This window comes from Choloepus didactylus, chromosome 3, assembly GCF_015220235.1.
Source record: "Choloepus didactylus isolate mChoDid1 chromosome 3, mChoDid1.pri, whole genome shotgun sequence".
NCBI lineage: Eukaryota > Metazoa > Chordata > Mammalia > Pilosa > Megalonychidae > Choloepus > Choloepus didactylus.
Window position 1 is genome coordinate 215,696,465 of NC_051309.1, and position 27,122 is coordinate 215,723,586.

A 27,122-nucleotide genomic window follows, 5' to 3' on the forward strand; every position below is an offset into this window, starting at 1 on the left:
GTAAAATTGTAAGTACTCAATTATAGCCTAATCAAATGCTAATAGTTTGTTTAAAATAGCTTTTCTGGTTTGCTTGCTTGGGCTGTTTGGAGGGAAATTAAGATTAGCATAATCTTTTAGTAGATTAGTGAAACTCTTGAAAGCCTTTTTTACTAGGGAATTTAATGAGGACTTTGCCGTGGACTTTTTTGGTTCCTCTCTTTTTTCCACCCCCTCTATTCCTATAAGTTTATGGAAACGTAGAAAGGAAATCTCAAAAATAATACAGGACTGTACTTTGTAAATTTTTTTTTTACAATCAATCATAGTTTGTGTCTATATATATATAAAATTGTTGCTAATATATTGGTAAGTAAAGGTATTTTCAGAGAATTTGTAGTATAATACATTATAAGAAATCAAACCCAGAATTTTTTACTTTCTTTGTATTTTGGATTAAATTTGAAAGGCTTTTTGACTGGTAGTTGCCTCTCTTAGTAAAAAGTAACATAACTGTATATGTGAAACCTAAAGAGTCTAAACAAATTAGGGCATTGATAACCAAATTGAATTGCTGAAGCGTTTAAGCTGCTTTGGTTCTATCAGTGCTGTGTTAGGTTGTTTGAAACACTAACCCAGTCTTATTTATCAGTCATTGAAATTTCTTCTTTTTCTGTATTCCTTCCTATAGTCCATGAAAACTTGGATGAGTATCTGAACATGACTTGTAATTTAGATTGTAGTTGGGAACCTCCTAAATACACCTTGTGAGTATAGTTAAAGAGACAGGAAATATAATTATCCCTTCCACATTGCGAGGGTTAGGGGAGTGGCACCCCCATGATCTGGAAAATCTGTGTAAAATTTTTTTGTCCTCCCTTCATACCAGAGAAGAAGTCTGCATTTTTTTGTTTTCTTTTATGGGGTGTTTACAGTATCTTATTATGTTGATATTATTCAATAATATACATATATTTTATGCATTTCTGAGTTTCTAAACTTTTTCTGAATTGTCTGCTGTACTTTGCATGTCGTCTGTGGCTTCTGCAAAACTCCCCAGAAATTTCCATTTAATTTCTTATGCCGACTCACAATATATTGAAACTGGGATGGGAAAAGTTGCAATGTGGAAGGGATAACTATAAAACTCATGTTGAAAGTCTGTTCTTCTTGGGTCAGGTCCAGTGGGTAAGAATGAAGTATTATATTGGACATGTGAATCCATTTTCTCATCTCTTTTTGACTTTAAAAAAGTTTTTAATTTTAATTAATTTTTTTACAAGAATCATCTGTTTTATTTATATTTTACAGAGTAATGATTTAAATTGGATACCTTTGGGCATAGTAGATATTTGACAGGAAAAGTTGTTGTATCAGAATGGGCACCAGAAAATAGTAACTTATCTTACACATAATAATTAGAAAAATTCCTCTGCCTGAACACTTAAGTGTTATAAATCCTGAGAATGTTGTACACTGAACAAACTATTACCTTATAATTAAATCTTGCTTGGAAGTAATCCCTCTAAAAAATGCTTTCAGGTACAAATCACTTAGGTATTAAACATGAGTCTTTTGCATTTTACAAAGAGTTTGAATAAATATATCAAACAATTACAGTTCAGTATCTCTTAAAACAGCTGTTAATCAGGTTCAAGGATGCACTGTTCTTTGATTTCCCATAAGTTGGGGGTTCTCCATTGCAGCCGCTACTCGCTCTGTAACTTATCTGCTTGTTGATGTCCTCTTCTGTTTAGTGGGTTCCTTCAGAACTGTGGATTCCAACTTATGTTTAAATGGTAAACACCACTGAAATTTTACTCTTAAGCACAGCCCAATAAGAGTGGCCAAAGAGCAATGAGTTACTGTCGATGTGAACCTGGTAATAACCAGATAGTCTTCTTCACTCATCTCTTGAACTTATACATGACTTTCCATTATCACTTCCGTTTTTCTAAAGTACTGGGCTTCTCTGGGTCCTGGATAGTTCGAGTCAAATCACAAACCTTTAGTGCTTTCTCTTCCAACATCCAGGGCTGCTGGGCAGCTACCTGCTCAGAAAGGCTTGAGAGCCATACGACTGTTCAGCGTCCAAGAGAGCAGCCTGGAAAACCACTCCATCATCATGCTCCACCATCCCTGGTGACTGTCATCACTTTCTGACTTTATCATTTAAAACAAGATCATTCTACCTATGGAACACTGAGGTCTAAAGCAACTTTTGGTGACTTGTTTAATTTGTATGCATTTGTTATCTCCATTTGTACTCATAGTGTCTTCATCCCTCTTAGTATACTGTAAGCAATAAAAGACCTATCACTTTTCCTGTCACTATTCCAATTCATGTATAACTACATTTTAAAAGGTGAAACATCATGTTTATCCCTGTTTCTCTTCACATCAACACTGTTTTCCATAGGGCAAGTATTATATTCCCCATTGAGTAGATAAGAAATGAAAACTTATTAAAAAATTAAAGTGACTTGCTCAAAGGTCACATGGTCCCATCTCAGCCACTGCCACACATACAGTTCAGTGGGATTAATAGTGCTCACTGTGTTGTGCTACCCTTTCCACCCACCGTTACCAGAACTTTACCATCACCCCAAATCTAAATCCTGTGCCCACTATGCATTAACTCCCAATCTCTTTCCTCCCTTGCTCTTGGTAATCTGCACTCTACTTTCTGCCTCTATGAATTTGTATATTCTAGCTATTTAATAGAAGTAGAATATATACAATATCTGTCCCTTTGTGTCTGACTTGTCCTGAAGGTTTATCCATGTAGTAGCGTGCATTAGAACTTCATTCATTTTTAGGACTGAATATTATTTCATTGTATGTATGTGTAACGTTTTGTTCATGCATTCTTCTGCTGATCAACCTTTGCGTTGCTTTCACCTTATAGATAGGTATTATGAATATTGTTGCTATGAGTATTGATTTACAAATATCTGTCCTAGTTCCTGATTTTGATCTTTTTGGGTATACCTAGAAGTAGGATTGCCAGGTCATATGGTATTTCTGTGTTTAACTTTTTGAGTAACTGCCAAACTGTTTTCCACAGGGGCTACACCATTTTAAATTCCCACCAGCAGTGTACTAAGGTTCCTATTTCTCTGCCTCCTCTCAGGACTGGTTCCTTTTCACTTTTTGAGTAGTAGCCATTCTAGTAGGTATGAGGAGGTATCTCATTTTGGTTCTGATTTGCATTTCCCTAATGGCTAATGATACTGAATGTCTTTTCATGTGCTGTTTGTATTATCTTCTTAGGAGAAATGTCTGTTCTAATCCTTTGTCCCTTTTTCTAGCAATCCCTTCAGAATCTCTTATTTCTTTCTGTTCATAGTTTTCCAGTATTTTCTCTGTGGTTACCATGCAGCTAAAATTTAACATTCTAATCTTGTTTGGTTTGATATCAACTTAACTTCAATTGCGTATATGTACTACATTCCAATACCACACCTTTAGTAAAAAATTACATATGTATACATTTTACATAAAAAAACCATAGGTTTACCACTAGTTCTTATGCATTTGTATTTTAAATCCTGTAGGAAGTAAAAAATGGGGTAACAAACCAAAAATATAATAATGCTTGCATTTATATTTACCCACGTTAATACCTTTACTTCTTCATGCAACTTCGATCTACTCTGTGGTGTCCTTTCCTTTCACCCTTAAGAATTCTCTTCATTTCTTGTTAGGGCTGTTCTAGTGGTGAAAAACTCACTCAGCTTTTGTTTAACTGGGAATGTCTTAATCTCTTTCTCATTTTTGAAAGACAATTTTGCGTAGAATTCTTGGTTGGCAATTTTTTGCTTTCAGGAATTAAATATGTCATCCCACTGCCTTCTTTCCTCCTTAGTTTCTAATGAGAAATAGGCACTGTATCTTATTGAGGCTCCTTTGTAAATGACATTGTTCTTCTTTCTTGTGGCTTTCAGAGTTCTGTCTTTATCTTTGCCATTTGACTGATTATCAGATTATCTTGGTGTGGGTCTGTTGGTTTTATCTTCTTTGGAATTCTTGAGTTCTTGGTGTGAATCCTCATGCCTTTCATTAAATTTGGGAAGTTTTCAGCCATTATTTCTGATTTTTTTCATGCTCCTTAGCATGAGCCATCATTTCCTTTTTCTTTGTATGTTTTGTAATCTTTTGTTGCAACCTGGATATTTTGATATTTTAAAGTGTTATCTCTCAAATTTAGACACTGAAGTATCTGTTCCTTAAATTTGTATCCAGATGGTGATGTAACAGAGATTTCCTTGAATGCCAGGAGCTAACATAAAATAAAAATAAAAATAAACTATAGTACTTTTCTCAGTCTTTGCAGATTGGTCTGTGTGAATGCTCTCCTTCAGAGCTTATCTGTCCTTCAGAGCTTATCTGTCCTGAGGCAAAAGCATCTTATCTTGAGTACTGTTTTGTTGAAAACAGACTCTGAAAACCAAAGTATAGAAGAAGTTTATTGAACTAAAGTAGCATTAATGTGGAACAGTAAAAGTTACCGCTCAAAAGGCAAAGTTTTGGGCAGGCAGTGTATATGGCTGCTAGGAACAAAGGGAGGGTATGTGAGTGGGAAGAGGGAGCAAGGGAGAGTGAGCAACATAAATTGCTTGGAGCAGAATGTCCTTGGGCCATGTTTCATTCACTTTGCAACTTGGACAGGCAGGATATTTCTGCAGGAGCAGGATTATCTAGTGAAGATAAGCAAATTTGCTAGAGTCATTGTGACTTGTTTCTCTTCTGTAGGGGCAGAGGTCTTAGTAACTGCCCTGAAGGTTTATTGGTATGTCAACCTGACTCAGTTGTTTTCTGTTTCTTCTTTTGTGGTTCCCTGGATAAAAATTCTTTTGTAGTTCCCTGGATAAAAAGGAAGTTCAAGCATATCAAGTTGATTAGTGAAGTTATTAACCATTCCATTTTTGCATGTGGCCCTAGGAATTCCCCCCTTTACCTGGATCCTAATGACCCCTATTCCCTAGGAAACAGTATTTCCCTCATGGTTCTGGACACAGCACTGTATGTCCCACAGGCAGCAAACTTTTGTTTAGGCTGCTGTGATTTGACTGTTCTCCTACAGTGTCTTCAACATGCAGTGTAAGGTCTAGAATGGCGAGCCTGAGACAGGTGTCCTGGTTCAGTCCTTCAGGCTACCACCAGACTGATTGGCACAGGTATATATGCTCCCAGTATGTGCACAAGGGTTATTCTGCTCCCTCTGGAACTGGAACACTGGGAGCGTGGACCGGCTCCTTGCTGAGCCAGTGAGGGATGGCGTTGGGGCCATACTAGTCATCACAAGATCCTGCTGTTTTTAAGTTGCCTTTTACTTGATTTGATGCTTGCCCTGTTACTGCAGCCCTTTAATTGTTTTCTAGAGCTTTGAGAAAGATAGTTCTGACAGCTCGTGTTTGTGACTTAAAGCTTCTGTGCAAGGATGGAGTTCTGTAGCAATTCACTGTGCCATTTTGATAACTGGAAACCCTGATTTAGCCTTTACATATTTTGAACAAAATAGAATTGTATGCTTTTAGGTAGTAAGTGAGTATTTTTCCACTGTTAAACTATGTAACTGCCTGTCAGAGTTAAGCATTGAGCTGTTTGCTAATCACTTTTACCTAAATTTGAAATGGTTATCTATATGTGCTATTTAACTTAACAATGTCCAACATTATGTGTATGTGTGTATGATGCTTTTCAAAAAGTTGGAATACTTTATTCAGTTTAGCCCTTAAGCAGTAAGGCAGGGTGGTTTCCATGGTGGGTACTAGTTTCCTTACTTTACTTAGAGGTTTTAGGAACAAAGAAATCTCTGCGCTCATCAGCTGGAACCTAACTTTCTCTTGATACTGGTACTAAGCCAGTCTGTTCTCTAGCAGAAGATATTATTTTATGTGGAAAATTGTTGTTCTTTTGAGAGGAATTTCTGATATTCCAGAGTGAAGTAGAGTATGACTTAAAAGCTAGGTTATTAAAAAGGTATCCCTTCTTAGCTAATTTGAAATGTGATTGGTCTTAATTTTCCTAACTTTTTACTAACTTGAATTTGTCTTATTCATGTGATTGACATGAACTAGAAGTGGTTTTAGCAGATAAGTTCTCAAACTATCTAATTGGTATCGAATAGAATCACTTAAGATGAATTCTTTCAAAACATAATTCATAATTTAGGCAGGTAATCGCTGCTATTTAATTGGCTAATATTACCAACCCTGTAAGTAAGCCCGTTCGTTTAGCTATCGTGAGGTCCATTTTGCAACTGATTTATCAAAAAGGTTTATCAGGAAGTTGGATTCTTATTAGTTATTTTATGAATGTATTATAGAAATTGAAAAAAACAAAACAAAACAGCTAGCTAACACCAGAATTTGAAATTAACCGTCTTAGGGCATTGTTGTCTGTGTTCTGTAGAACACAGGAGTTAGCAGACTGGTAGGAGGCCACATTTGACTTGCTGCTTGTTTGTGTATTACTCATGAACTCAATATTTTTTACATTTTTAAAATGGTTGAAAACAGTGAAAAGAATAATATTTGTGAAATTTGTGAAACATATACATACTCACACACATGTATGCATACATACCGTACATACACATAGATATTCATTTACAAAATTATAAACTTTATAGGTAAAGTTTTATTGGAACATGGCCATGCTCATTCATTCATGTATTAATTATGGTTTTTGTGCTACAGAGGCAGGGTTGAGTAATTGTGACAGAGACCATATGGCCTGTGAAGTCTAAAATATTTATCTTCTGACCCTTTAGAGAAAAAGTTTGCCAACCCCTGTTCTATTGTATTAAAAAAAGTAGTTTAATTGTTCATTTAAACAAAATTTCTGCCTTTATTTTTCCTGATTTTTAAAATTAATGGATGTTCCTATAGCAAGTTTGGAACATTTAAAAAAAGTACTGTGGTGGTTTGCAGCTGTATGTACCCCAGAAAAACATGTTCTTAAATCCACTCCTTTGATTGTGAACGTAGGACCTTTTGATGAGGACTTCAGTTAAGGTGTGGATCAACCCAATCAGGGTGGGTCTTAATCCTATTTCTGGAGTCCTTTATAAGTGGAATGAAATTCATATATTGTGAGAGAAAGGCACACAAAGCAAGAAGCTGGGCATCAGTGGAACCTGGAAGAGAAGGGAGAGACCAGGAGATGCTGCCATGTGTCTTGCCATGTGACAGAGGAGCCAAGGATAACCAGCAGCCAGCCCCAGAAAGCCAATGTTCAGGAAGAATGCATCACCTTGATGACAGCTTCACTGGACTTTCTTTTAGTCTCAAAACCATGAGGAAATAAATTCTCACCATCCAACTTGACCCATTTCATGGTATTTGCTTGAGCAGCCCAGGAAACTAAAGCAAGTATTAAAGAAGAAAATTAAAACCATCTACAATCATGGAGTAATGACTTTTATTTTGGTATACTTTGCTCCAGACCTTTAAGTATATACATATATATGTGCAAACATATACATACTCACACATATGTATACATACATACCGTACATACACATAGATATTCATTTACAAAATTAGAATTTTCTAAGTTGCTTTTTTCACTTGATAAATTATAAAACCATGGTATATATGGTGAGTATATATTATAAATGTTATTATTAGTAACAAGGATGACTATCCTGGTATATAAATCTTTCTGGGGAATGCTGGCTATTTTTATTAGTATAGATTCTTACAAGAGAGCATATGGGTAAAATGGTATGTAAACTAGGAAAGTATTTTGAGGAGAATCTTGATATTGCAGAAAATACTTCCTTGGCCTCCCTTCATGCATAAAATGTTTTGTCCTCCATTTAGCCTTGTCTTTGGTTCACACGATAACATCAGACCAGCCCTTTTACTATTTGACTACTATTAAAGCATATGGCTGACACTGATGATGGACTGGAAGAACTGGGCCAGTGTGCCACTCTGGGTTCTCAGCTTTTGCTCACAGTCTGCAGCTTGGTCAAGTAAATTATTTGTTTTGTGAGAGCTCCTACTTTGGTTATTGAAGCCAGAGAGTAAAGTAGGGTAGTATTTCAGGTTGCTTTGAATTGACGTAGTGGACTCAGATGTATGGGAGGGAAGGAGATGTACTACATCCTCAGAGTAATTTAATTCTTTCTCCCCTAATTATGTGGGTTCTCTAGGCTACCACCCTGTTTCCTATGTGTGAATCTTGAAGGAAACTCCAGTTGGCATATTCTACTCTTTCTCTACCTCTCATATAAAAAACTTGTAGTCAAATATTTCTCTCAAAGAATGATTTGTGAAAGGATACTCACTTTAAAAGTTTCAGACGTATCCACACCAGCTGCTAATATTGATCTCCCAGGTATTGCAAACTGGGAGGCCTGCAGACCAAATTTTGGCCTGCAAAGGGGTCTTTGAGACTGATATCAAATAGAAGATTGCATGGTAACATTTAGTTCTTTGTCTTCTTTTGAAACACCGGAAGATTTGGCTGCACTGGGCCTGCACTAACTATTGGCAAGAGTTAGCTGTAGCAAATTTAGTGGCTTCCAACTTATGCTGCAGCATACTGATATATTGTGAATGGGTTGTAGGTAATACAAGATGTTGATAATTTCATGTTTTTATAATTCAAACATATGTCCATTTTATAACATAATCATTCAGAAGTTTGTGGTAGGTAAAATTATTTTTGAACATTTTTCATCTAGATAAATCTGTAAACTACCTGAGGCTAGGAACATGTATGTATGCATAGTAAACATGGCCAGAGAGAGTCCTGTGGTGACTACTTCGTGTAGTACTTCCCCTTGAGTTTCTGTTTGAATGATGTTAACTATTCTAATTATTACTTTAACTATGTGCATGTGTAAATTTAATCACTGCCAAAGTTATCTGTGTGTGTGTGTTAATATGCATAAAATTCTTAACTTTCATTATTTTACTGCTAGCAAAGAAAACAGCATGCTTGTTATCTAATTGTTATTATTGTATGGTATTAAATGTTCCCTAATATAATACAACTGATTTTGCTAATTGTCTTGATTGTTATTTATTTATTTATTTATTTATTTATTTATTACTGGCCTTTGATTTTGATAATTTGTCAAACTCTAATTTTGATGGCATTTCATAATATGTTTGTCTTTAGAATTTAAAGGACTAGTGCTTATACCTAAAAATAATTAATAATTGATTGTATGTATCAGACGATTCATTTACAGGGGTATAGGCCTTCATAGCTTCAGGAAATCAGTTTAAAAATATTTTTGACTACCCAGTAGTATACTTTGTTTACTTTTCAAATGTTAATTGTTAAATCAAATGAAAATAAATATTTCAGTACTCCCCATTTTATTTAGTTTCCTTAACTGAACAGTTTTTGGTAAGAGTTGTTAGAGAATATGCATAAGAATGCAGACAAGCTAACAAGTTGACAAAAATGTTTTCCAAAGAATACTTTATATTTAAATAGACTTAATTTCTACAGATATTACTTTCCCACTAGAGGTCTAATTTATTGATTAAAACTGGATAGTCATCCATGAGTTAAACATAACAGTAAAAATTTTATAATATGATTATGAAATTATTATCATTATATAATAGTAATTATCTTATCAGTAATACCATAATAAAGGATTATCTCAGGGATGGATTTGGTATCCCCACAGTTCTTCACTTTTCAGCCTAAATCAGATGAATTAGGGGTACCAAACAAATTACTCTGGCACCTTTTCATAAAACATCTATTTTATTAAACAAAAGATTTGAACTTTTGTAGGCTCTTAGAGCATGAAATAAGAAATAAAATTCTGAGATTGGGAAAAGCTTTTATCAGATTGAGCCTAAGAAGCTGGTTATGGGGCTGCACAACTAATAGATAAAGCCCAGGCATTTTCACTGCATTGCTGAATCTGCTCTTTTTTTCTTCCTCTATGGAACACTATGTTTGGGACCAGTGAGACAAAGGAAATGAAATGTTGCCATTTTCAATTATTCTAGTAGAAGATACATTGAAGATTTGTCAGATGACATAGAGACAGCACTGATCCAGAAGATATTTAATCATATGGTATTCATTGCAGCGATGGGAATCCAGCAGTGTTGGCAGTGGTCTTCAGTTAGTAGCTGGATAGAATCCATGATGTAGTATGCCTGGAAGGGCGTTATTTGCTTGGCAAAGAATTTCCAAAACCAACTGGGAAGAAATATTCAAATTGATGAATGAATACTTTGAAACATTATTAGGGAAACAGTGGAAGTTTGGGGCTGGCAACAACAGGAAGGGATTAAGGCTTTACATTAAGTTTAATCTAAAAAACCTGAGATTCAAGTAATATGTTTTATTCCTAAAGAATTGCTTGTACATAAAAATTTGCCTTTAGTTCTGAATTCCACATTAAAATGGTGAACCAAATGAAATCTAAGGTGCTATAGTACTTTCTTTTAGCTTTAGGTGAAGAAATATATTCAGCACTTTCATTACTGAGCTTTGTTGACAGTCCAAAAGAAAATTTATAACATAAAAGGAAAATTTAAAATTATCCCATGTGAATGATTCTTACTTTGCAGATTTGTTAAAGTATAGTTCTTGGCTTCAAAGAGTAGTATCCTTAACTGACATTTTGAGTGCTTGAATTAACTTCAACGAAAAAATGTAATGATCATGTGAAAAATATATTAACACATATAAAGTTTATATATTCAGAGCAAAAATTCAGCTTTGGAAAAGTGAAGATAAAGTGGTTTGAGAAGTGTTGTTTAATTGGTGTTATTTGAATTCTAAGGAAGAATTAATAGTACTTGCAGAGCAAAGTTTGTGTATGCCTGAGAAACAATTTTTGTATTATTTTGAAATACATGATATGAAAAAATTCAAAACTTACGTGCATTATCAGAAGAAATTAACATATTTCTGTGTGGAAGAAAAGGAGAAGCTATTAGATTTAAAGAATTTTTGCACTCTTGAAGTACAATCTAAAGAGATTGAATTGTTGGAATACTAGTTAAGGATGTAAAAGGAGTTTTCAGTAAATTGGAGCAAAGCTTCTTCCCTCTTCTACATTTGCTACCACTTAACTTGCACTAACAAAGCTTCTTTGTAATGGAATTTGAAGGAAATGTTGTTAAAAAGTATTAATCAGGAGTTGAGTGTAGGCGTTTTAAACATAAACCTAATATACAAAAGTTATGTTCATGAAAGCAAGTTCACGTTTCTTATTTGAAAAGGTTGAAGATTATAATTGTATAAAGAAAATGTAAAAGAATTTACAAAATTCCATATCTACACTCTCAGATCTCCTCCCCAGTATGCCATAAAGATATTTTAGTTTTATGAATCTGCCATAGCACTGAAAATGTTGCTGAACTTTGCTATAGACCTCCAATTATAAATGGACAAGAGAGAATCAATTGTTTATTTGAGTAGAATCAACAGGTATCAAGCTGAATAAATGGAATAGTCAGCCCTTGGAGGGAAAAATATGTAAAACAAAAAAGAACTTAAAATCTCTGTAAATTCAACTGGAGACATCAACAGGAAACTGTATTCATAAAAGAACTGAAAACTGTGGAAATGGAAAATTGGGGGATAAGAAAGGAATTAAACCTAATTCCCTAAATAAAATACTCAACAATATTACAGTGGTAGAACAAATGTGGCTGAAATCTAAATAGATATTTACTGAATGAACTGAATAACTGATTGGCCTTGGGAAGGTTTGCTTGATCTCTTGTGTATAGAGAACTTCCAGGGGAGTTGTGCCGATGGATTAAGTATGTTGATGGGCTAGATCTTGCAGGTACAACTTGGGAGACTTGTGAACAGAGAAGCTGCCTCCTGATGCTTCATAGAGGACTTATAGTCTGCTGGTCCTGTGCCTGCAGCTTTCTGAGGGATCCGAAGAAATGATGGTTGCTGAAGGTAAATAGAATCATCTAGGCACAGTAAAATAACAATCCACCTAAGGGATCCAGCAGCACTGGGAAAGGGACCCAGTCAAACATCCAGAGGAGCCAACTCCTATCAAAAGAGATCTGTTGAGTTATATTATAACTTTTACAAAGTTACATAAATAAATAAATACACAGATAAATAAATAGCACCTTAACAGAGACTCAACTAGAGCACAGAAAGACTCTATGGAACTAACATTCAAGATCTTAAAATTATAAAAATTCAAGGGAGTGAAGGAGAAGGTATTGTTGAGAGCCAATTAGCATTTTAGAAGTCAAGTGGAAGAAGTTTCTTAAAATACAGAACAAAAAAAGGTGGCAATCATGAGGTTACGAAAGGAAATTCAGGAAGGCTAGCAGGTGAATGAATGTTGTATGATGAAAAAAAAGGACTAGATATGGTAATTTTTTTTTTTCAAATTCAATTTTATTGAGATATATTCACATACCATACAGTCATCCACAGTGTACAATCAGTTGTTCACAGTACCATTATATAGTTGTGCATTCATTAGCGCAATAAATTTTTGAACATTTTCACTACCACACACACAAAAGAATAAGAATAAAAGTTAAAGTAAAAAAGAGCAGCAAAAACATTCCATACTCCCTATCCCTCCCTATTATTTATTTACTTGTTGTCCTCATTTACTTTTTTTTTTTTAGCCGTTTCTTCCTTTGTTTTTTTTTTTTTCCCCACATACCACGCAGTCATACAAAACAAATCGTACTTTCAATTGTTTACAGTACCATTACATAGTTGTACATTCATCACCTAAATCAATCCCTGACACCTTCATTAGCACACACACAAAAATAACAAGAATAATAATTAGAGTGAAAAAGAGCAATTAAAGTAAAAAAGAACACTGGGTACCTTTGTCTGTTTGTTTCCTTCCCCTATTTTTCTACTCATCCATCCATAAACTAGACAAAGTGGAGTGTGGTCCTTATGGCTTTCCCAATCCCATTGTCACCCCTCATAAGCTACATTTTTATACAACTGTCTTCGAGATTCATGGGTTCTGGGTTGTAGTTTGATAGTTTCAGGTATCCACCACCAGCTACCCCAATTCTTTTTTTTTTTTTTTTTTTTTTAATTTACATATTATAAAATTCAACCTTTTGAAATGTACAATTCTGTGGGTTTTTTTTTTTATCATCATTTTATTGAGATATATTCACATACCACGCAGTCATACAAAACAAATTGTACTTTCGATTGTTTACAGTACCATTACATAGTTGTACATTCATCACCTAAATCAATCCCTGACACCTTCATTAGCCCACACACAAAAATAACAAGAATAATAATTAGAGTGAAAAAGAGCAATTGAAGTAAAAAAGAACACTGGGTACCTTTCTCTGTTTGTTTCCTTCCCCTACTTTTCTACACATCCATCCATAAACTAGACAAAGTGGAGTTTGGTCCTTATGGCATTCCCAATCCCATTGTCACCCCTCATAAGCTACATTTTTATGCAACTGTCTTCAAGATTCATGGGTTCTGGGTTGTAGTTTAATAGTTTCAGGTATCCACCACCAGCTACCCCAATTCTTTAGAACCTAAAAAGGGTTGTCTAAAGTGTGCGTAAGAGTGCCCACCAGAGTGATCTCTCGGCTCGTTTTGGAATCTCTCTGCCACTGAAGCTTATTTCATTTCCTTTCACATCCCCCTTTTGGTCAAGAAGATGTTCTCCATCCCACAATGCTGGGTCTACATTCCTCTCCGGGAGTCATATTCCACGTTGCCAGGGAGATTCACTCCCCTGGGTGTCTGGTCCCACGTAGGGGGGAGGGCAGTGATTTCACCTTTCAAGTTGGCTTAGCCAGAGAGAGAGGGCCACATCTGAGCAACAAAGAGGCACCCGGGAGGAGGCTCTTAGGCACAACCATAGGGAGGCGTAGCCTCTCCTTTGCAGCAACTGTCTTCCCAAGGGTAAAACCTGTGGTAGAGGGCTCAACCCATCAAACCACCAGTCCCCTATGTCTGTGGTCATGTTAGCAACCATGGAGGTGGGGTAGATGAATACCCCTGCATTCTCCACAGGCTCCTCAAGGGGGCACTACATCTTTTTTTTTCCTTGTTTTTCTTTTTTTTTTTTTTAAACTTTCCCTTCTTTTTTAAATCAACTGTATGAAAAAAAAAAGTTAAAAAGAAAACAAACATACAATAAAAGAACATTTCAAAGAGACCATAACAAGGGAGTAAGAAAAAGACAAGTAACCTAAGATAACTGCTTAACTTCCAACATGTTCCTACTTTACCCCAAGAAAGTTACCTAATATAGGAACATTTCTGTGAACTTGCTCCTACTATATCCATCAGAAATTAACAGACCATAGTCATTCCTGGGCATCCCCAGAACGTTAAATAGCTTATCTGTTCTTCTTGGATTATTGTTCCCCCTTCCTTAATTGCTCTCTATTGCTAGTTCCCCTACATTCTACATTATAAACCATTTGTTCTACATTTTTCAAAGTTCACATTAGTGGTAGCATATAATATTTCTCTTTTTGTGCCTGGCTTATTTCGCTCAGCATTATGTCTTCAAGGTTCATCCATGTTGTCATATGTTTCACGAGATCGTTCCTTCTTACTGCCGCGTAGTATTCCATCGTGTGTATATACCACATTTTATTTATCCACTCATCTGTTGAAGGACATTTGGGTTGTTTCCATCTCTTGGCAATTGTGAATAATGCTGCTATGAACATTGGCGTGCAGATATCTGTTTGTGTCACTGCTTTCCGATCTTCCGGGTATATACCGAGAAGTGCAATCGCTGGATCGAATGGTAACTCTATATCTAGTTTTCTAAGGAACTGCCAGACTGACTTCCAGAGTGGCTGAACCATTATACAGTCCCACCAACAATGAATAAGAGTTCCAATTTCTCCACATCCCCTCCAGCATTTGTAGTTTCCTGTTTGTTTAATGGCAGCCATTCTAACCGGTGTTAGATGGTATCTCATTGTGGTCTTAATTTGCATCTCTCTAATAGCTAGTGAAGCTGAACATTTTTTCATGTGTTTCTTGGCCATTTGTATTTCCTCTTCAGAGAACTGTCTTTTCATATCTTTTGCCCATTTTATAATTGGGCCGTCTGTACTATTGTCATTGAGTTGTAGGATTTCTTTATATATGCAAGATATCAGTCTTTTGTCAGATACATGGTTTCCAAAATTTTTTTCCCATTGAGTTGGCTACCTCTTTACCTTTTTGAGAAATTCCTTTGAGGTGCAGAAACTTCTAAGCTTGAGGAGTTCCCATTTATCTATTTTCTCTTTTGTTGCTTGTGCTTTGGGTGTAAAGTCTAGGAAGTGGCCGCCTAATACAAGGTCTTGAAGATGTTTTCCTACATTATCTTCTAGGAGTTTTATGGTACTTTCTTTTATATTGAAATCTTTGGTCCATTTTGAGTTAATTTTTGTGTAGGGGGTGAGGTAGGGGTCCTCTTTCATTCTTTTGGATATGGATATCCAACTCTCCCAGCCCCATTTGTTGAAAAGACCATTATGACTCAGTTCAGTGACTTTGGGGGCCTTATCAAAGATCAGTTGGCCATAGATCTGAGGGTCTATCTCTGAATTCTCAATTCAATTCCATTGATCTATATGTCTATCTTTGTGCCAGTACCATGCTGTTTTGGCAACTGTGGCTTTATAATAAGCTTCAAAGTCAGGGAGTGTAAGTCCTCCCACTTCGTTTTTCTTTTTTAGAGTGTCTTTAGCAATTCGAGGCATCTTCCCTTTCCAAATAAATTTGATAACTAGCTTTTCCAAGTCTGCAAAGTAGGTTGTTGGAATTTTGATTGGGATTGCATTGAATCTGTAGATGAGTTTGGGTAGAATTGACATCTTCATGACATTTAGCCTTCCTATCCATGAACATGGAATATTTTTCCATCTTTTAAGGTCCCCTTCTATTTCTTTTAGTAGAGTTATGTAGTTTTCTTTGTATAGGTCTTTTACATCTTTGGTTAAGTTTATTCCTAGGTACTTGATTTTTTAGTTGCTATTGAAAATGGTATCTTTTTCTTGAGTGTCTCTTCAGTTTGTTCATTTCTAGCATATAGAAACATTACTGACTTATGTGCATTAATCTTGTATCCCGCTACTTTGCTAAATTTGTTTATTAGCTCTAGTAGGTGTATCGTTGATTTCTCAGGGTTTTCTAGATATAAGATCATATCATCTGCAAACAATGACAGTTTTACTTCTTCTTTTCCAATTTGGATGCCTTTTATTTCTTTGTCTTGCCGGATTGCCCTGGCTAGCACTTCCAGCACAATGTTGAATAACAGTGGTGACAGCGGGCATCCTTGTCTTGTTCCTGATCTTAGAGGGAAGGCTTTCAGTCTCTCACCATTGAGTACTATGCTGGCTGTGGGTTTTTCATATATGCTCTTTATCATGTTGAGGAAGTTTCCTTCAATTCCTACCTTTTGAAGTGTTTTTATCAAAAAAGGATGTTGGATTTGTCAAATGCTTTTTCAGCATCTATTGAGATGATCAATTGATTTTTCCCTTTTGACTTGTTAATGTGTTGTAATACATTGATTGATTTTCTTATGTTGAACCATCCTTGCATGCCTGGAATGAACTCCACTTGGTCATGGTGTATGATTTTTTTAATGTGTCTTTGGATTCGATTTGCAAGTATTTTGTTGAGGATTTTTGCATCTATATTCATTAGGGAGATTGGCCGGTAGTTTTCCTTTTTTGTAGCATCTTTGCCTGGTTTTGGTATTAGATTGATGTTAGCTTCATAAAATGAGTTAGGTAGTGTTCCATTTTTTTCAATGTTTTGAAAGAGTTTGAGTAAGATTGGTGTCAGTTCTTTCTGGAAAGTTTGGTAGAATTCCCCTGTGAAGCCATCTGGCCCTGGGCATTTATTTGTGGGAAGATTTTTGATGATTGATTGGATCTCTTTGCTTGTGATGGGTTGGTTGGGGTCTTCTATTTCTTCTCTGGTCAGTCTAGGTTGTTCATATGTTTCCAGGAAATTGTCCATTTCCTCTACATTCTCCAGTTTGTTGCCATACAGTTGTTCATAGTATCCTCTTATAATTTTTTTAATTTCTTCAGGATCTGCAGTTATGTCACCTTTTTCATTCATTATTTTGTTTATATGGGTCTTCTCTCTTTTTGATTTTGTCAGTCTAGCTAGGGGCTTGTCAATCTTGTTGATCTTTTCAAAGAACCAACTTTTGGTGATATTTATCCTCTCTATTGTTTTTTTGTTCTCTATGTCATTTATTTCTGCTTTAATCCTTGTTATTTCTTTTCTTCTACTTGGTTTAGGATTGGTTTGGTGTTCATTTTCTAGCTTCTTCAGTTGATCCATTAGTTCTTTGATTTTGGCTCTTTCTTCCTTTTTAATATATGCGTTTAGTGCTATAAATTTCCCCCTTAGCACTGCTTTTGCTGCATCCCATAGGTTTTGGTATGTTGTGTTCTCATTTTCATTCGTCTCTATATATTTAGCAATTTCTCTTGCTATTTCTTCTTTAACCCACTGATTGTTTAGGAGTGTGTTGTTTAACCTGCAGGTATTTGTGAATTTTCTAAGTCTCTGATGGTTATTGACTTCTAATTGTATTCCATTGTGGTCAGAGAATGTGCTTTGAATAATTTCAATCTTTTTAAATTTATTGAGGCTTGTTTTATGTCCCAGCATATGATCTATTCTGGAGAAAGTTCTGTGAGCACTAGAAAAGTATGTGTATCCTGGTGGTTTGGGATGTAATGTCCTGTATATGTCTGTTAAATCTAATTCATTTATCAGATTGTTTAGGTTTTCAATTTCCTTATTGGTCTTCTGTCTGGTTGATCTATCTATAGGAGAGAGTGATGTGTTGAAGTCTCCCACAATTATTGTGGAAACATCAATTGCTTCCTTTAGTTTTGCCAGTGTTTCTCTCATGTATTTTGTGGCACCTTGATTGGGTGCATAGACATTTACGATTGTTATTTCTTCTTGCTGAATTTCCCCTTTTATTAGTATGTAGTGGCCTTCTTTGTCTCTCAAAACATCCCTGCATTTGAAGTCTATTTTATCTGAGATTAATATTGCTACACCTGCTTTCTTTTGGCTGTAGGTTGCATGAAATATTTTTTTTCCATCCTTTCACTTTGAGTTTCTTTGTGTCCCTGTGTCTAAGATGAGTCTCTTGTATGCAACATATTGATGGTTCATTTTTTTTGATCCATTCTGCGAATCTATATCTTTTAATTGGGGAGTTTAATCCATTTACATTCAACGTTATAACCGTGAAGGCATTTCTTGAATCAGCCATCTTATCCTTTGGTTTATGTTTGTCATATTTTTCCCCTCTATTAATATCCTTTATTGTACGCATACCGAATCTCTTTAGTACTGAACCTTTCTCCAAGTCTCTCTGTCCTGTCTTTGTTTCTCTGTCTGTAGGGCTCCCTTTAGTATCTCCAGTAGGGCAGGTCTCTTGTTAGCAAATTCTCTCAGCATTTGTTTGTCTGTGAAAAATTTAAGCTCTCCTTCAAATTTGAGGGAGAGCTTTGCTGGATAAAGTATTCTTGGCTGGAAATTTTTCTCACTCAGAATTTTAAATATATCGTGCCACTGCCTTCTCGCCTCCATGGTGGCTGCTGAGTAGTCACTACTTAGTCTTATGCTGTTTCCTTTGTATGTGGTGAATTGCTTTTCTCTTGCTGCTTTCAGAACTTGCTCCTTCTCTTCCGTGTTTGACAGTGTGATCAGTATATGTCTCGGAGTGGGTTTATTTGGATTTATTCTATTTGGAGTTCGCTGAGCGTTTATGATTTGTGTATTTATGTTGTTTAGAAGATTTGGGAAGTTTTCCCCAACAATTTCTTTGAATACTCTTCCTAGACCTTTACCCTTTTCTTCCCCTTCTGGGACACCAATGAGTCTTATATTTGGACGTTTCATATTATCTATCATATCCCTGAGGTCCATTTCGATTTTTTCAAGTTTTTTCCCCATTCTTTCTTTTATGCTTTCATTTTCCATTCTGTCATCTTCCAGGTCACTGATTCGTTGTTCAACTTCCTCTAGTCTTGTACTATGAGTGTCCAGAATCTTTTTAATTTGGTCAACAGTTTCTTTAATTTCCATAAGATTATCCATTTTTTATTTAGTCTTGCAATGTCTTCTTTATGCTCTTCTAGGGTCTTCTTGATTTCCTTTGTATCCCGTACTAGGGTCTCATTGTTCATCTTTAGTTCTTTGAGTAGCTGCTCTAGGTGCTGTGTCTCTTCTGATCTTTTGATTTGGGTGCTTGGGCTTGGGTTATCCATATCATCTGGTTTTTTCATATGCTTTATAATTTTCTGTTGTTTTTGGCCTCGTGGCATTTGCTGAGCTTGATAGGGTTCTTTTAGGATGTGTAGACCAATTGAAGTCCTTATCTCTGATTTATCAGATCTACAGCTTCGTGGAGTACACTTTCTCTAACTAACCAGCAGGTGGCGTCCACAAGCCACCTGTTCTCCACAAGCCAGTTCTCCCCTGTTTAGCCTTTTTGGTGAGTGGGGGAGTGAGTCTTGTGGGGTCCAATTGGTGTACCAAGCTTGCGTGTGTAGTTGGTGTTGCCTGCCCTGTATATGGGGCGTGTTTCTGGGCAGTCAAGGATGGGGGGTGGCTCTAACAATCAAATCTCCCTGGTGATCCTAGAGTTTTAAATCTGCTGCAATAGTCTAATCCTTCAGTTCAGTCCTGCCACAGTTTGTCTCTGCCACTGACCCACAAGTCCTTGGTATTGGCGTATGGCTCCTGAGACTTGCAAGTGGGCCCCTCTTCCAGGCCATGCACCCCGGGTCCTCTGTTTAGGGATGACTGTGCTATGTCACAGGTGAGTGCCGTCCCCCCAGGGCGGTTCTCGGCTGCTGGGCTGTGTAGGGAGGCTCCCAGTCTGCTGAAATGATGGCTGAATGGGGCTTTGTTAATTCACACTGCTCTACCTTCCCAATTCTGGGACAATCAGCTGAGGTTGCAGGGAAGGCTAATGTCCACGCCCAGTTTTGTGGTGTGTGCCTGTTATTTGAAGCACTTCTGTCACATTGGGTTGTCTGGGGCAGCTCTGGGCTATGGGGCTGGCGATGGGCAGGAGTGTTTCCTGTCCACCAGGATGATGGCTGTGAGCGGACACCCCCCTTTTCTTGGGAAGTTGTGGTGTTTAGTGAATTTTCTCAGCCACTGGATTATTGCGTTTTGTCTCAGAGCTCTCTTAGTTCTGCTCTTGACTTGACCTGCCCAAATTGCAAGTCTTTGAAGCTTTCTGTATTGGGCTTCTTAAAGTAATTGTTTTAGAAAAAGAAAAAAAAAAAAAAAAAAAGGGTCCTCCTCAGAGATCTGATGGGTTATTGAAATGCTAAGAGACAAAGCAACCAGGGCCATTAAGGAAAGGTCCACAGGGCAGAGAGATCAGCTTTTCTTTGGGATTTGCATATGCGCCTCAGGGCCTGAGCTGGGGCTTGAGCTCTGCCCTTCCCCTTTCTATGTTCACCAGAACTCCAAAAATCCTCCGCTTTTATTTTGGAGTTTTTCGTGTTGTTTTTTTTCTCTATGCCTGTCTCCTCTCTGCTGGGCTGGCTGCTCTCAGATTCTCTGGTGTCTGGTCTCAGTCTATCTATGGTTGGAGTTTGGATCAGTAGAATGAGTTTCCGGTAAGGGCTGCCACTGCAGTTCTCCCTTCTCCTTCCCGGAGCTGACAGCCCCTCCTCCCACGGGACTGAGCCTGGCAGGGAGGGGCGCGGGTCCCCTGGCCGCAAAAACTTACAGATTTCGCTGATCTCAGCAGTTCCACATTTTCATGAGTGTTGTATGAAGTATGCCCAAAGTCAGATTGCTCTTTGGTGTCCAGTCCACGCAGTTCCTGGCTTTCTACCTACTTTCCTGGGGGAGTAACTAAAACATACAGCTCACCAGTCTCTAGATATGGTAATTAACAATCAAAATAATAATAGGAGGACTTTCCTGATCTTAAGACTTGGAAAGGAGTCCTTTCTAAGAATTCATTGATCCCAGGAAGGTTTAGTATTTAAAGGGTTATGCTTAAGTTCTTTTTTTTTTTAGTCATATTTTTAAATTGTAGAATGTAACATATATACATAAAAGTGATAGCTTTCCAAGTGCAATTTAACAAATAGCAAATTTCAAAGAATATTATAGGTTACAATTCCACAGTTTCTGTTATTTCCTTATTATGAAATATAACATACATACAAAAGGGTAATATCTTTCAAAGTATGATTTAACAAGTAGATATATAGGAAATTTCTGAAGTTATTATGAGTTACAGTGCCATAGTTTCAGTTATTTCCTTATTATGAAAAGGTCTAGCTTTCAAATTACAATTTAAGAAGTAGCTATAGAACAAATTTCAAAGGATGCTATGGGTTACAGTTCCAACATTTCAGTTCTTTCCTTCTAACTGTTCTAATACCCTAGCAACCAAGAAAAAAAATTATATAAATATTCAGTATTCATAATCCTTTTTAAAATTCTGTCTTGTCTGTTGCTACCCCTTCCTCTAGTTTAATCACTTTCCTGATCTTCAGGGATGCCTAGGGAGTGACCACCCCAAACTGTTCTTGTTGAAAAGGGGTGTCAACTTTATGAGCAAAGGGGACACATCTAGTTGATGTTCTTGAAGAGGCCTCTGGGTTTTGGGACTTATATGCTTAAGTTCTTTAAAATAAAAAATCCCTGAAAGTCTTTCAAGCTTCCAGATAGGAAAAAGAGATTACAAGCAGAGGGGGAAAAAAAAATCAGAAAAACCATGGACTTCTCACTTGCAACACTGAATGATAATACCAGTAAGTAAGAGAACATCTGCAGACTACTGAGAGACGCCTGTACTCAGCCAACATATTTACCTATCAGGCTGAAAAAAGTACATTTTTACATAAGCAAAGGATCAGAGTGTATTACCTACATATTCTACCTGAAGAAAATAACTGATAATTAGTTCTCTAAACAAACAATTGAGTCAGAATAGAGGTTCAAGATAGGGTGAGATTAAGAGAAGAGGTTTGTAAGCAATATACACATTTACATATGTGTTTATATATACATTTGTATTAAAATAAGTGATGAAATTTGTGATATAAATGATAAGAAAGTAAGAGTTCTTGAAATAGAGCAGTACAAAGAGAAAATGAAAACTCTAAAACCATACAGCAAAAATCAGTAGTTTGAAGGGGCCAGTCAAAGGTGGGTAGGGGAAGAGTGCAAATGTAGGGTCTTGGTGGGGAAATGATAGTTATATTATTTAGTGGAAATAATAAAGCTATGGTAGGATGGAAAAACAGTGAAATTTTAGCGTTAACAATGGGAAAAAAGGAAGTGAATGATAATTTCACCGAGTCAGGAAAACGGAGAAAGAAAAAGGGGAAATGAAAAAAATAAAATACTCATCAAAGAAAGGTGAAATGGAAGACTCAAGTTCTTACACTAACTGTGAATGAGGTGAATTTCCTTACTGAAAGGCAGACATGATCAGTCTGGGCTATTCAAGACAAAAAAAAGAAAAACAAACAAAACAGCAACAAAAAAATCCCAAGTATATGTTGTTTCAATAGGTTACCAGGGGATGGGGTGGGGATAGAAAAGGAGAAGTTCAAAATGTATAGGGTTCCTGTTTGGAAAGATGGAAAGGTTTTGGTAATGGATGGTGGGATGTTAGCATGACATTGTGAATGCATTTAACAGCACTAAAATACCTATCTGAATATGATTAAAAGGGGAAGGGTTAGATTTTATGTATGGTAACAGAATAAAAATTTTAAAAAGTATACTACACAAACAGTGAATTCTAAGTTAAACCGTGGACTTTAATTAATGGTATAACTATAAAAATGTGATATCAATTGTAACAAATGTTTCACACCAGTGCAAGGTATTGGCGGTGTGGTGGTGTATGGGAATTCTGTATTTTATGCATGATTGTTCTGTAAACCTATAACTTCTCTAATAAATAAAAAATAAAACAAAAATAAAATAATCAGCTCACAAACTAGGTAAATCAATATGAATTAAAAAAAAGACAGCTTTAAAAAAAGTAATAAAGGTTGGTAAGTGGTAAATAGACAAGATGATCTCAGGAAAGTCCAAACCAAAGAAAACCGAAATGCAGTATTTATATCAAAGAGGAATTTAAGATCCTTTAATAGTCAGTGTGAAGCATTATGTAATGTTAAAAGTCGTGATTTTAGAAAAAGACCTGTCAAAGTTATTCATACTTGACAAAGTAGCAGCTAAATATATACAGCAAAAAATTCTATTTCGAAGAAAATTCTATTATTCTAAGACTTCGATTTCTTCCAAGAATAATCTTTATGTTATTAACGATGAAAATCCACATGCATATTAAAGGATTTCCCTATTGCAAAGTGTTCCACAACTTTAATTTTCTGTATTCTTTTTATCTGTCCCAAGATCTAAGTAGATTTGACCAAGGTGTTAGGTTTGTAAACAAGTTTACTTTCAAATTCTTTGCCTGGAAGCATCTAAATAGACTTTTGTGTACAAAAGAGAGTATTTATGTCTGAAAGTTAGACATGTCAAATTAGAATGATTTTAGTGTTATGGTAACTGCGGGGAAAAGTTATTGAAGTTTATTTCCTTTTGGCTGTGTGAATGAGTTACAAAATTCTAAGATTTGATAGTTTTTTGTAGTTGTATATAATTTGCAGAAATATTAATTTTCTGGCATGTTTGTCAATGATCTACCTTTGATATAGAAAAAATATGTTTTCCAATTTTCTAAAACTATACTTTAAGATTAAGAACAGGCCATACACACACACACACACACTTTGGGACTAACTTTTGACTTCTGTTAATGGTTCAGAATTTGTGGCAAATAAAAACTTATTAATAAACACTAACATTTGTCAGATGACTTAGTTAATAAAGCGTATGTATTTTACATATATTATCTTACTGCATAAAATGCATGTGGTTACACCAAGAGTTGAGATGTCAGCTATGATTCAGTGAATCAGCTCTTACTCAATGCTGAACTTCACTAATGATTCGAAGAATACAGGCAAGCACTAAGAGCAGATGGAATCTTCTTTCTCTGAGGAGTGCCAAACTCTTAGATACAGATTCCAAAAGCGTTCCTTTTTCCTGCATTAGGACACATTATGGTTTGGGATTAACAGACTAGTTTTGGGTAATGTTTGTAAAAACATCGTTCACAAAGTTGTGGTTTTGGAATTTTTCTGTTTTATCTTCTGTTAATTACATAGCTTACTTGAATTACTTCCATTTTGTAGCCATAAATTCATAAATCCGTAATTCCGGGCAATCTATAACAGTCTAGATAGTTGAACTGTATTCTGCTACCAACTTTTTCTGGATAGGGACTCTGATATTTTTGAACTAGTAAATACCATTAATAGGTTTTTTTAAGGCTGCCATCTGGTTCAAGGTTCTTAGCATGTTTGCTAAGTGGTTGAGAGCTTTCATTTTCCAGTCCTAATAGAGAAAAAGTGAGTTACTGGCCTGTTTTAGCCCTTTCCTTCCCTATGCATAAGAGTCATAGAGTTTGTTCTATATGGAAGATTTTAAGTTTGGTAAAGTAATCTTAAACATTTTTTTTGTTCTATAAATTATCATTCTCAGTTTTGGTTTCATGCTCAGGAAAATGAGCAGTTAAAATGGACACTTGCTGGATATTGTTTACTTCTTTCAGATTATATTAACTATCAAATATAACAGATTATCTCTAACTCATCAACAGTTGCTGTGATTGTTTCACAGTAACATTATATTTCACCATGAGAATCGTCAGGTGCAATTCAAACAAAGAAATATGAGTAATAGGTAAAAACTTGAGGCTTTTTCATTAGGTCACATGAGGATGTGGGTTGTTTTGCCATTAACACATGTATGTCATGATTCTCTTCATTGTTTTTTTCATAACCATACTTGAAGTTTGGTTTTCATTGATGATGAGAGCTCTCAAAGCTAGTAACATAATTACAAAAAATCTTTTAAGCAACTTATTCTTAGGGTAACTTTTACAGTTACTAGGCCAAGAGTGTAATAAAACCTCATTTATATAGAAAAGCTGTTATCTGTCTTCAAAATTCATCTGTATTCAAGTAGACTTGTGAACGAATATAATAGTCTCTTTATTGAGTTTACTTAGATCTTGGGCAGATGATAAGTGTGTAGAAAGTGAAAGATGTGGAAAAATTCTTAACAATTTGTACACCTAAGAATTCTTGTTGTTAATGAGATAAAGGTTATTCTTTGAAGGAATGAAAATCATACAATAATAGAATTTCAATTCTATTAGAACCTTTGAACTCAATTAAACTGGTTCACTATTTTTTTAAAGCATGAAAAACTAGAGGTATAGTTATTAGATCTAGCATATTGTACCTGTTTCTTTTTCTTTTGCGATTCCACCCCTTCTAACACATACTTGGATCTAGATGCCATAAGTTATTTAAAATATGTGTATTTGATTTTTCAGTCATATAGATAGGGCATCTATGTAAGTTATCCTTCAAAGATTGTTATATTTTCTTTCAAAATCATTCATTTTTTCATTTACAGCTAGGGTATTTTAAATGAAAAAATGAATGAAAAAAATTTGAAAACAACTCCACAGCAGCGGAAACTTCCTGAATGGATGTCTGTGCAGAATCAGATTCGTGCTGTAGAAGAAAGAAAGGTATGTATCTTGTTCATCAATTACTTATTCAGGTTGGAAATGTCATTTAAATTTGACTGTACAATGAGCCAACCTTCACTTGCAAATTTCACGTCATTATTGAGGTTATAATTGCTGTTGTGTGAATAAACCAGAAAGTAGTCATTGAATGGATATTGACATATCATAATTGTTTTGTTCTAATGTAATATAGTACTTTTTTTAATGAGTACTTTTGTTAGTTTAGTAAGTTCTAGGGTGCATGATAACCTGGAAAAAGTCATGTAGGTATCAGTTTCATCATAAGATGGAGGGGTTGGAACAAGACATCAAGTCAAACAAGTCAAAGTGTGTTCTATAGGTATTAATAGGTATTAGGATTAAAAGGGGATCCTTTTTTTAAATAAAATTTTATTGAGATATATTCACATACCATGCAGTCATCCAAAGTATATAATCAGTTGTTCATGGTATCATCATATAGTTGTGCATTCATCACCCCAATCTATATTTTTTAACATTTTCCTTGTGCCAGAAAAAGTGAAAATAAGAATAAAAAATAAAAGTAAAAAAGAACACCCAAAACACTCCCCTTCCCCCTATTTTTCAGTTAGTTTTTGGTCCCTATTTTTCTACTCATCCATCCATACACTGGATAAAGGGAATGTGATCCGTAAGGCTTTCACAATCACCGTCACCTCTTATAAGCTAAATTGCTATACAATCAACGTCAAGGCTACTGGGTTGCAGTTTAATGGTTTCAGGTGTTTACTTTTAGCTATTCCAATGCATTAAAACCTAAAAAGTGTTGTCTGTATAGTGCATAAGAATGCCCACCAGAGTGACCTCTAGACTCCATTTGGAATCTCTTGATTTTGTTTCATTTCGCATCCCCCTTTTGGTCAAGAAGATGTTCTCAATCCCATGATGTCGAGTCCAAATTCATCCCCAGGAGTCATATCCTGCGTTGCCAGGGAGATTTACACCCCTGGGTGACAGATCCCGTGTAGTGGAGAGAGGGCCCCATCTGGGCAACAAAGAGATACTCAGGGGGAGACTCTTAGGCACAATTATAAGTAGGTTTAGCCTCTTGAAAGGGGATCCTTTTTGTTTGTTTGTTGGATGAAGTTAAGTGTGTTAAACAAAGTTAAGTTTCTTTAATACAGAATGTCTATAGTATTGTGTAGTGAGAATCTTCCACAGGGACAATAATTTCCAAAACTGAATTTATTGTGGAACCTTCTCTTCTCAGAGCATCCATTTTCTTAGTCTGATGTTTTGTATAATACACATTGGGAACTGCTGGCAATATGATCTCTAAGGTTCTTTCTAGTACTAAGAATTGTATGTTGTAGCTTATTTCCCCAGATCATTTAATCTCCCTTTTTTCCTTCCGGGCAGCATTGGATGATTTTAATGTAGCGGACTAAATCACTTGTCAGGGGTCACTTAAAATTTTTAGGCCTGGAAAAGATGTATTTTGTAGATGACAACAATTTATATACTTAAATAAGGT

The 27,122-nt window shown here is 35.8% G+C and overlaps 1 protein-coding gene and 1 pseudogene across 8 annotated transcripts in view; one reads left to right on the forward strand and one right to left on the reverse strand.

The window, feature by feature from the left end:
- WRN (WRN RecQ like helicase) overlaps nucleotides 1–27,122 on the forward strand; it is a 176,732-nt gene that overhangs the window by 23,348 nt on the left and 126,262 nt on the right. For 2 of the 8 annotated variants that reach the window (XM_037831311.1, XM_037831313.1), the window contains exon 2: nucleotides 25,510–25,627. In XM_037831311.1, coding sequence (XP_037687239.1) covers nucleotides 25,582–25,627 — 46 coding nt within the window. In that variant the 5' untranslated portion in view covers nucleotides 25,510–25,581. Of the gene's footprint in view, nucleotides 1–10,199; nucleotides 11,896–25,509; nucleotides 25,628–27,122 lie in introns of those variants that run through there. The other 6 variants (XM_037831309.1, XM_037831310.1, XM_037831316.1 and 3 more) reach the window with 6 other exon arrangements.
- On the reverse strand, nucleotides 1,623–2,100 carry LOC119530147 (annotated as a pseudogene).